At 61.2% G+C, this 10,726-nt stretch overlaps 3 protein-coding genes across 3 annotated transcripts in view; 2 read left to right on the forward strand and 1 right to left on the reverse strand.

Annotated features, from left to right (window-relative positions):
* RHTO_06708 (reverse transcriptase) overlaps window positions 1–4,358 on the forward strand; it is a gene marked incomplete at both ends in the record, with an annotated part of 13,818 nt that extends 9,460 nt beyond the window's left edge. The window contains one exon of the mRNA XM_016420367.1: window positions 1,586–4,358. Coding sequence (XP_016269218.1) covers window positions 1,586–4,358 — 2,773 coding nt within the window. The remainder of the gene's footprint in view (window positions 1–1,585) is intronic.
* A 148-nt stretch (window positions 4,359–4,506) lies between these two features.
* RHTO_06709 (copia-type polyprotein) lies at window positions 4,507–8,976 on the reverse strand (the record flags this gene model as incomplete). Its single annotated transcript, XM_016420368.1, has 1 exon — window positions 4,507–8,976. One exon carries the CDS (start codon window positions 8,974–8,976, stop codon window positions 4,507–4,509), a length of 4,470 nt encoding a protein of 1,489 aa, XP_016269219.1.
* Window positions 8,977–9,994: 1,018 nt separating this feature from the next.
* RHTO_06710 (uncharacterized protein) lies at window positions 9,995–10,528 on the forward strand (the record flags this gene model as incomplete). The annotated part of the gene is made up of 1 exon (XM_016420369.1): window positions 9,995–10,528. The coding sequence occupies one exon, from the start codon at window positions 9,995–9,997 to the stop codon at window positions 10,526–10,528; it is 534 nt and encodes a 177-aa protein (XP_016269220.1).
* Window positions 10,529–10,726: the final 198 nt, after the last annotated feature.

A 10,726-nucleotide genomic window follows, 5' to 3' on the forward strand; every position in this document is an offset into this window, starting at 1 on the left:
GCCAATCCGCCTCCAACTCGCACACAGTCCCGGCAGCACGCCTACGGACCCCACGACAACGTCTCGACCCGCCCCGGCTCCGCCGGAACTCGTCGCCGCCGCTCTTCCAGATCAAGTCCAAGAACGTCCATTTCTCGCTCATCCCGCAACCTTTCGGCTTCGTTCCAGTTTCTCCTGACTCAACACATGCCCCTCCATCTGTCTAACCTCCTCGCTTTGAACCACACTCACTTGTCCCTGTTCTATTCCATTTCTTGACCTTCTCTTCCTCTCGCTCACTTCTGGCTCGCCATCCGCCCTATCTGTTCACCCCACTGACTTCCACCCATCAGTACATACCCGCTTCTACCGTTCTGCGCTGTGGCAGCCAGCCTCTGCCGGTCTTCATGGGCTTAGACCCGAACTGACTTGAAACTAGAACTTCTCTCTCTCTCTCTCACGGCGGCAGCGACTTCGGGGCCGTTCTTGAAGGAGGGAAGTTCCCTGCGGGTGCAATGTGTCAGCAAGTAAGTCACCCTCAAGTCGAGTATGCAGCCCCGGCGCTACACGCACCTGCGAAGCCATACGGAGTTGAAACCCGCGTTAGCGAGGGCTCCTCTACTTCCGCAGAGTCGGAGAACGCACCGTTTTCGCCCTCGCTGCGAGCGCCCTCCAGCAAGCTCCACCGCACCAACGCAACGCCATCAACCGGCGCCTCCGCTCCCTCAACCTCCGACATGCACCTCGTCGCCGAGTCCCCCCTCTCGCCAACGCTCGCGGCCCGCCGCCAAGACGTCCCGGCCCCCTCCTTCCTCGAGTCCAAAACCACCAGCGGTATCTGGTCACACATCCCGACGCCGCTTGCCGACCGCCCAACCCAGTACCGTCCCATGCCCATCATCGACTTCGAGTCGACTGCGAACGCGGCGGACAGGTCGTGGGCGGACGAGACCGAGGACGAGTTCCCGGTAGTGAGGGCGAAAGAGGTAGTTGGAGAGAAGAAAGAGGAATGGCGAAAGGTCGACCGAGCGAAGAAGGGGAAGGGGGTGAGGACAACAAAGACGGCGCCGCCGGTGAGGAGCGAGCGAGGAAGCGAGGGCGAGGCGAAGAGGAGGGTGACGTCGAGGGCGCGGCGCATCGCTGCACCAGCACCAAAGGAGAAGAGCCTGTCAAGGGGACCGAGTCAGTCGCGCTCGGAGTCTCCCGACCCCCTCGACCTCCTCTCCCCTCCCCAATAAATGAAAACACTCACAATCACCTCCTACAACATCAACCGCTCCAAAGAAAACCTCCTCCGCCTCCGCAAAACCCCCAACCTCACCACCACCGACATCCTCCTCATCCAAGAACCTCCACACCCACTCAAGCCCTTCGACGACCCCAACTGGCGACTCGTCACACCTCCACCGACCTTGCTACCCGATGGCGAACCCGCGCCTATTCGCAACCTCATCCTCCTCTCGACCCGCCTCGGTCCGGCCACTGCGACGCAAGTCGCGGTTGATTCGGGCGACGTCGTGGCAGTCAATGTTGAGCTGTTGGAGGGCAAGAAGATCTGCATCGTCAGCATGTACAACCCGTGCAATGAACGAGGGAAGGAGGTGAGATACTTACCCTACAACCACTCCGTCTCAACCATCCTCCCCCCGCTCCTCGACTCAACCCCCGCCTCCTCACTCGTCGTCGTCGCTGGTGACTTTAACCTATCGCACCCAGAATGGGACAAGTTGGCAGCCGACCCAGACGAAGCGGCGGAGGAAGCGGTGCGTACCTTCATCCAGCACAACCTCACGCACTATCTCCCGCCCAACACCATCACGCACCACCCCCACAACCCCGAGCATCGCAAGAAACCCCTCGACCTTGTCCTCGGCTCGCTGCGCGCAGTAGAACAAGTCGTCAGCTGCGGACTCGCCGAAGACCTCGAGTCCGGGTCCGACCACCGCCCCGTCCGACTTGTTCTTGCCCTCGAGACCACCACCTACTCCCCATCACCTCGCCGCGCCTTCCGCCGGACGGACCCTGACCTCCTCGAACGCGCCTTCCGGGATGCAATCGTCCACCTCCCGGCCTCCCTGCTTCTCACTGCCACTGACGTCGATCAGCGAGCAGACGAACTCACCAACGCACTCCAGATTGCCATCTCCACCGCCACGCCCTTTGCCCGCGCCCGAGCCGGCCGAATCGTCCCGTGGTGGGACAACGAGCTCGCCATGTCGAGCAGGGCGGCGAGACGCGTGGCGAATCGAGCGTTCAGGATTCGAGGCGTCATTGGCCGCAGAACCGAGGGAGAAGAGGCGTGGCGCGAGAAGCAGAGACGAAGGAACGAGGTGAAGGCGATGATGAGGAGGAAGAAGGAGGCGTGGGAAGAGAGGGAAATGGCGGCAGTAACGGAAGCGACGCTGTGGTCGACAGTCAAGAAACGCGTCAGCAAATCCGGCTCAGCTAACACCACGACCCCGCCGCTACGGAAGGGAGATGGGACATACGCGACCTCCGCCCTCGAGAAACTCGCCCTTCTCCGACCAATCCTCCTCCCCACCGTCTCTCCCAACTCTCCCAGCACACCCACACCCACGCTACCCGCCGCGAGCCATCAGAGCCGAATTCCGCCGCCCCGCAATCTTGACATCCCAACTTTGCGCCGGCCCGAACCGCAACCTGCGAAGGGGGGAGAAGGGAGGAGAGTCAGCGGAATGCAAGTAAGCCCCGAGTTTATTGCCTACCCCGCTACTCGAAAGGCAGACGACCGCCGCGCAAGCGAGCCAGAACGCACCTCCGCAGAAACGACCACGATGACGACGGCGACGACAACGGCGGCGACGAAGAGGGCAGCGAAGAAGGCGGCGACGAGGATGGCGGCGACGACAAAGACGATGACGACGAGAATGGCGACGACGAGGGCGGCGACGGCGAACGACGAAACGAAGGGAAGGGGAAAGGCGAAGATGACGGCGAGGCCGGGGACAGTTCCTGAAGGTGAGGAACGTCAGCAAGTACGTTCCCACCATTCGTATCGCAACCCTCAAGGGGCTACGCGCACGAGTATCGACGGAGTTGAAGCCCGCTTTCGCGAGGATCTCCCCAACTCCGCAGATGACGTTGGGAACGCACCTGTCGACCCGCCCACGCCATCCTTGCCCTGGCCGGAGCTGCATGAATGCGAAGTATCGTCAGCTATCCTGCAAGCCCGCCCCTTTGCCGCCTGTGGCCCCGACAACATCCCGAATCACGTCCTCCAGCTCCTCCTGCCACTCCTCCTCCCGCACCTCGTCCCCCTCTACCGCGCCTCGCTTGCCCTTGGCCATGTCCCCCAATCATGGCGCGATGCCTCCTGCGTCGTCCTCCGCAAGCCCAAGAAACCCGACTATCGAGACCCGAAGGCGTACCGGATGATCGCTTTCGAGCGCTGCGTGGCGAAAGGACTTGAGCGAGTTGTCGCCGCCCGACTGTTGCATCTCGCCGAGTCGTACGGACTGCTGCCGCGGTCGCACTTCGGCGGACGTCGTCGTCGCTCGGCGGAAGATGCGGTGGTCTGCGTCGTCGACGAGATCAAGGGTCAGTGGCGGAACGGCAACGCGGTTGTGGGCCTCGCCCTCGACGTCTCCAAAGCATTCCCGAGTGTTCAGACGGAACGACTCGCCACGAACCTTCGAACCCGCGGCCTGCCCGAACTCGCCTGCGCCTGGATCCGCTCCTTCCTGAGCGACCGGTCGTGCACCCTGCAGCTCGAAGGCATCGTCAGCAAGTCAATTGAATGGACGAGTGGACTCCCGCAAGGCTCACCGTTATCGCCCATCCTCTTCCTCACATACAACGCACCCCTACTCGACGCCTGCGAAACGTCGACGATTTGCGGATTCGGCTGTATTGACGACGTCAATGTTCTGGCGTGGGGAAAGACGGTAGACGAGGCAGTCAGCGCGATGAACGAGATCGTGCCGAGACTTGAGTCGTGGTCCGACTCGCACTCGTCCGCCTTCGAACCGACCAAAACCGAGGCAACAATCTTCCTCCCTCCCGCCCGCCCAATCCCCTCTAAACCTTCCCGCGGCATCCTCCAAGGTCATCAGGTCCAATTCACCCCGTCCCTGACCATGCTGGGAACGAAGCTCGACTCACGATTATCCTTTCGAGACCACATCTCCGCCTGCGCCGCCCGCGCCACCACCTCGACGACTGCCATCTCCCTCCTCGCCCGCTCGAAAGCCGGCCTCGCGCCGAAATGGGCGCGGCAGCTGGTTGTGGCGTGCGTATGGCCGAGGCTGATGTGGGCTGCTGCCGCATGGTTTGTTGGCGGCGTCGCGTTGCCCTGGGGCTCTCGACCTGATGGAGAGGAGAGTAAGACGACGATTGCAAAGCTATACACGAATCGCTAACGAACCTGGTGGAGAGGAGAGTAAGACGACGATGAAGAAGAAGAGAGAGAGAGACCCGGAGAGTCCTCGGAGGTGAAGTCCGCGTATATAACGAGTGGAAACGAAGAGAGACTATCGAAGTGGGTATCAAACCATCACAGAGACGCTCCTAAGCGATCCACCGCGCAGACATATCCTTCTTCCGCCGCTCGACTCCTCCCCAACACTCCTCCTCAACGCGATCCCCAAACCTTGCCCTCCGGCCATCCGACGAGGCCAAGCTTTGTGCCGACCTTGCGGATACAACTTGCCGGGAGCGCCTTCGTAAGGTATCCGCGACGTTATCGGCGCCGGGAATCCAACGAAGGTCGACGAAACCCTTCTCGACCTGCTCGCGAACGTACTTGAGCTTGAGGTCGTGCTGCTTCCTCAATTCGATGTAAGTGGGAGAGAGGAGCGCATTGACGGCCGAGAGGTTGTCGTTGAAGAGGTGAAGGGGAGCGTCGTTGCCGATGGGGAGAGAGGAGATGACGGACGAAATCCATTCGAGTTCGCCGAGGGCGACCACGACCGCGTTGAGCTCAGCCTGGAACGTCGAAAGCTGAACCGAAGACTGGCGACGCGAGATCGTGAGAATGGTCGTCCCGTCGAGCTGCACGACGACACCGGTGGTGCTGCGGCGAGTCTCGACGTCTCCGCCGTGGTCCGCGTCGACGAAGGCAACGAGTCCCGAGCCGTCAGAGCGACTCAGGCCCATCTCGAGTGCGACATCGCGGGTGACGGAGAGGTACGCGAAGATGCGCTTGACGAGCTCCCAGTGCTTGGGGCCCGGGTTCGACGAGTAGCGACTCGCGACATCGACAGCATACTGGATATCGACGCGAGTGACAGCGATGAAGAGAAGCGAGCCGACGGCGGAAAGGTATTCGCTCGGCTTGATGGCTTCTCCATCCCACTCGACGTAGACGATACCAGGCTGGATCGGCATGTGCAACGGCTTGAGATCCTCAAAGCCGTGCTTCTTGAGCGCCCTCTCAATCTGCGACTTGACCGAAACACGAACAGAACCCGTCTGGGGGTCGTGCTTGACGTCGCGACCGAGGAAGGTCTTGCCGTCGACAGGTCCGCCGAAGGTAACGTCGAAATCCTCCTGCAACTCGCCAACGATGTCCTCGACAAGTGCCTTCTTCCCAGCAATGAGCCCGTCGTCGACGTAGACGACGAGGACGACGTAGTCGCCGCCGCGGCGCCCAATGTAAAGGGTAACGCCGTCGGAGAGCGAGACGAAGTCGAGCTGGTCAAGCTTGTCCTTCACTTTGAGGTGGAAGGCATGTCCCGACTGAGGGAGACCGTACGCCGCGCGCTTGAGCTGGTAGACATAGTCTTCGCGACCCGGAACTTCGAAGCCGGGTGGTTGCTTGACGAAGACGGTGTCGCCTCCCGTCGCGACCTGGGCACTGAGATAGGCCTTGGCGAAGTTGGTCACGTAGACGGGAAGCTTGAGGCGCGTGGCGAGGACGAAGAAGAGAGAAACGACGTCCCAGCGAGGAAGAGGGGTGAAGGTCGGACCGAACGAGCTGAGGAAGGGAATCGACTTGACGCCCTGAACGACGAGCCTCGACTTGAGCTGCGCCGTCTCGGCCTTGGGGTCGACGCGAGCGGTATGGTGCCAACGCGTCCCGAGAACCTTCATGCCAGGCTTGCGTTGGACGAGATCGCCAACGACGTCCTGCTGCTGGAAGCCGGTCCACTCCTCATTCATCCCTTCTTTCCACTCAGTAGAGTAGACCAAAGAGAGAGCCTCCTTCATCGAGGAAGGCTGCGAGGGGACCGGACGACCAGAGATTGAGAAGGTCTTCTTCGTCGCGAGAGCCGTCTGCGGAACGTTGAGGATCGCGAACTGGGTATCCTCGACCTCGCTCGGCTCGACAGCGACGTTGACGAGAGCGATGACGGCACCGGCCGGAATCTTGTCGTGGCCGAAGAAATGGTGCGTTGCCTGCTTGCGAATCCTCGAGCCGCGTCGCACCTCCTCCTGCTTCTCCTCCTCTGCCAGCCTGCCGCGGACCTCGCGGGCTCCGGGCTTAGGCGGCTGCGCCGGCTCCTCAGCGGGAGCAGGCTCCTCGATCTCCTCCTGCTGCTGCTCCTCGAACGGACGCATGCCAGCTCCTCCTTCCTCCGCGTCCTCCTCCTGCTCAACCCACGCGAGCTCCTCCTCATCATCGACATCCCTCGTCCGCGGGACGTAGTCTCCGGGAGCGAACGAGATGTTCCTCGACCAGATCATGCGGTTCGTCCCGCGGTCGTCTGCGGCCTGAACGCGGAAACCCTTGACGCCGCGATGCTGGCCGACGCCGAGAAAGATGCCCTTGTACGACTTGTCGTCGAAGGTGCCGGCGTTCGGGTCGTGAATCCAGATGTCCTGGCCGAGGATGGGAGTCTTGTTGTCGAAGAAGGGGTTGCGAGCGTGGTGGAGGAAGTGGTAGGGAGTCTCGCCGCCGTTAGGCGAGTAGGGGAGGTTGTTGATGATGAAGAGAGCGAAGAAGAAAACCTCGGCCCAATACTTCTTCGAGAGGTCGGCCTCGGAGAGAAGTGTCGTGACCTTCTCCTTGACGGTACGAACGGCGCGCTCCGAAAGTCCGTTCTGCTGAGGCGTGTAGGGAATCGAGAGACGATGCGTGATCCCTTCGCCGGCGAGGAACGACTGGAAGGCGCGAGAAGTGTACTCGGAGCCGTTGTCCGTCTGGAGGGTCGTCGACTGAGCGACCTCGACCTTGGACGACTCGAACTCAGCCTTCATGCGAAAGTAGATACGCTTGAAGGCGTCGAGCGCCTCGGTCTTGTCCTTGAGCGGTTCCCCGTCGATGTAACCCGACGCCTCGTCGCGGACTATAATGAAGTACTGAGGACCGCCGAACGAGGTGAAGGGGAACTTGCCGGCGAGGTCGGAGTGCAGGTGCTGAAGAGGAAGCGTAGCCTGACGCTCAATGATGGGAAACGGCGTCTTGGTCAACTTCCCAGTGCGGCACGGAGGGCACGACTTGGAGAAGAAGACATCGAGATCCGACGTCGTGAAGCCCTTGACCTCGCCGAGACAGAGAAGATCGCGCATCGCGGCCTTCGAAGGGTGCCCATAACGACGATGAGCGAGTTCGACGGCCTTGAGGCGCTCCTCCTGAGGAGTGGCGAGGAGGGCGAGGGTCGCGCTGACAATGTTGACCTCGGGGAGCGAGTACTTGCCCAACTTCCCATTGAGGACGACGTTGCCGTCAGACGAGACGACCTGGAACGCTCCACCGGGAGCGAACTCGAGCTTGTATCCGGCGTTGATAAACCTCGGCGCGGATATGAGGTTGAAGGACGAAGTAGGAACGTGGATGGCATCCTTGAGCTGAAGCTTGAAGCGACCCGAAGAGGTTTCGACTTCAATCTCCGCGGTACCGACACCGACTCCTTCAAGAGAAGGTCCCGAGGCGGTGACGATGGGAGTCGTCAACAGCCTGTACGAGGTGAAGTAGCGACGCTCAGCGACAATGTGTCGCGAGGCGCAGGTGTCGAGGTGCCAGTCGGTCGGAGCCTTCGAGCCGTCGAAATCGCCGTCGACTGAAGATGCGACGGTCGCGACGGCGAGGGTGACGACCTTGCCGTCCTTGTCCTTCTTGTCGTCCTTCTTTGACTTTTCCTTCTCCTTCTCCTTCCCCTTTCCCTTCGAACCGCTCTGGTTGAGACGGTTGTTCGGGTTGTCCGGGTTTTGCCAGCAGCGCTCGACCGAGTGACGAGGGTTCTCTTCTTGGCAGAACTTGCACTTCGGGCGTGGCTGCTGCTGCTGCTTCTTCCCGGACGACGACGACGACGAACCCTTCCCGACAGTGGCGGCGGCGGTCGAAGACGAAGAAGACGCCTTGCCGTTGCCGTTCAAGAGGAGACGTCCCGACGACGCTGCGGCGTTGGCGCGCCGGCGGTTGTACTCGGCTCGGACCTTGTCGAGGACCTCGCGAGGAGCGAAGGTCGACGAGTCGGCCTGGCGATAAACCGACGTCCATGCCTTCCACTCGGTGTCCGACGGAAGACCCTCGAGGATGAAGTCCGAATAGACGTAGTGGAGCGTGCTGTATTGGCTACGCTCCGCATCCGAGGCGGTATCCGGGATAGAGCGGACGAGAGGAAAGTCGATTTCGCGGGCGCGGGAGAGGATCTCTTCATGTTCGTCGAGGAAGGTGCCGACAGCCTCGAGGTTCTTGGCCTTCAGCGAGCGGATGGCGGCGAGGATGGACTGAATTGACTCTTTGTTGCCGAGGTCGAAGCGGGACGTGAGGTGAACCCAGATCTGGCGTGCGGTGAGGTCGAGAAGCTGTCCGGCGATGTTGTCGGGAAGCTTCGAGATCATGTAGTTGATTGCGCGCGCGCCTTCGAGGTCCCACGCCGCCTGCTCGGCAGCCGTTGCTGCACGCGCCGGCGCATCCGCATCCGCTGCTTGAGAAGGTCGAACCGAAGTCCCCGTAACGTGCTCGTAGACGTTCCCAGTCTTGAGCGCGCGCTCCATACGAAGCCTCCAACCCTTCCAGCCCGGTCCAGCCTCGTCGAGAGTCGAGACGTTCCTGAGGAAGAGGTAAACGCTCTGGTCGACGTTCGTAGTCATGTCGGACGAAGTCGAGACGACGGGTTCTGGCAAAGGAGAGGGCGAGGGTGATGGAGATGGAGATGTACAAGCGCGGCGAGGAGACTTGGGAGGTCGAGCCGGGGACGAGGACGGAGTCGACTGAATCTTGTCGTGGGGAGGAGGTGATTAAGTTGTCGAAGAACCGGCCGACGAAGCGCGGTCCGGAGGGCTGAACGCTCGAGCAGAACACTCCTAGGAACAACGCTGAGGGATCTGGGAATCAATCCAAGCAGATATGAGCGGTCCTTGTCGAGAGGAGGTCTGACTGCCAATCGACTGTTGGCGGCGTCGCGCTGCCCTGGGGCTCTCGACCTGGTGGAGAGGAGAGTAAGACGACAATTGCAAAGCTATACACGAATCGCTAACAAACCTGGTGGAGAGGAGAGTAAGACGACAATTGCAAAGCTATACACGAATCGCTAACAAACCTGGTGGAGAGGAGAGTAAGACGACAATTGCAAAGCTATACACGAATCGCTAACAAACCTGGTGGAGAGGAGAGTAAGACGACAATTGCAAAGCTATACACGAATCGCTAACAAACCTGGTGGAGAGGAGAGTAAGACGACGATGAAGAAGAAGAGAGAGAGAGACCCGGAGAGTCCTCGGAGGTGAAGTCCGCGTATATAACGAGTGGAAACGAAGAGAGACTATCGAAGTGGGTATCAAACCATCACAGAGACGCTCCTAAGCGATCCACCGCGCAGACATATCCTTCTTCCGCCGCTCGACTCCTCCCCAACACTCCTCCTCAACGCGATCCCCAAACCTTGCCCTCCGGCCATCCGACGAGGCCAAGCTTTGTGCCGACCTCGCGGATACGACGTGCCGGGAGCGCCTTCGTAAGGATATCCGCAACGTTATCGGCGCCGGGAATCCAACGAAGGTCGACGAAACCCTTCTCGACCTGCTCGCGCACTCCTCCCCAACATGGTTCGATCCTGCGAAGGGGAAAGACAAAACAAAGGAGTTAGTACGCGTCCACAAGACAGCAGCGATGGCGGTAACAGGCGGATTCTGCTCAGCAGCGGGAGAAGCCCTCGAGGTCGAGGCCGGGCTCCTGCCCATCCACCTCCAACTCCAAAATCACCTTTTCCGACTCGCCCTCTGCGCTCTCTCCGCCCCGCCCTCGCACCCGCTCCAGGTCCGCACCACCGCAGCCCGCCGTCGTCCCGGAACTGCCGCACACCGCTCACCGCTCAACCTAGCCCTCACCAACCCACTCCTCCCGCCCGACCTCGTCGTCGAGACAATCCACCCCGACCCGACCCCTCCTTGGTCGCCCAACCCCGCTCCCGCGGTCGAAGTCGCGCAAGGAAAGGAAATTGGGACGCACGAGCATGAAGAGACCGTTCGCGACCTTCCGCTCGGCTCCCTCCTCGTGTACACCGACAGGTCGATGGGCGAGTCTGGTGTGGTTGGAGCGGGCGTCGCTGCGAAGCTGTGGGACGGAGGCAAGGTCGTCCTGGCAGAGAAGGCGGAGGTCGAGGTCGAGCTGTGGCAGAGGGAGAGGAAGGGGATGGGTCAGTGACAAACGGTCTATACCGGCGAAGTCGAGGGCCTGCGGATGGCACTGTCCTTCCTACTTGCCACCCAGACCGCTGACACACCTCTACCCGTCCTCGTCTCGCTCGACAACACCTCCGCCCTCACCCACTCAACCGACCCGACCCCGTCATCTTGCCAGCACCTCCGCCTAGCGATCCGGCAGGCGTTCGAGGAACTCAAA

This window comes from Rhodotorula toruloides (assembly GCF_000320785.1).
Source record: "Rhodotorula toruloides NP11 unplaced genomic scaffold Scaffold49, whole genome shotgun sequence".
NCBI lineage: Eukaryota > Fungi > Basidiomycota > Microbotryomycetes > Sporidiobolales > Sporidiobolaceae > Rhodotorula > Rhodotorula toruloides.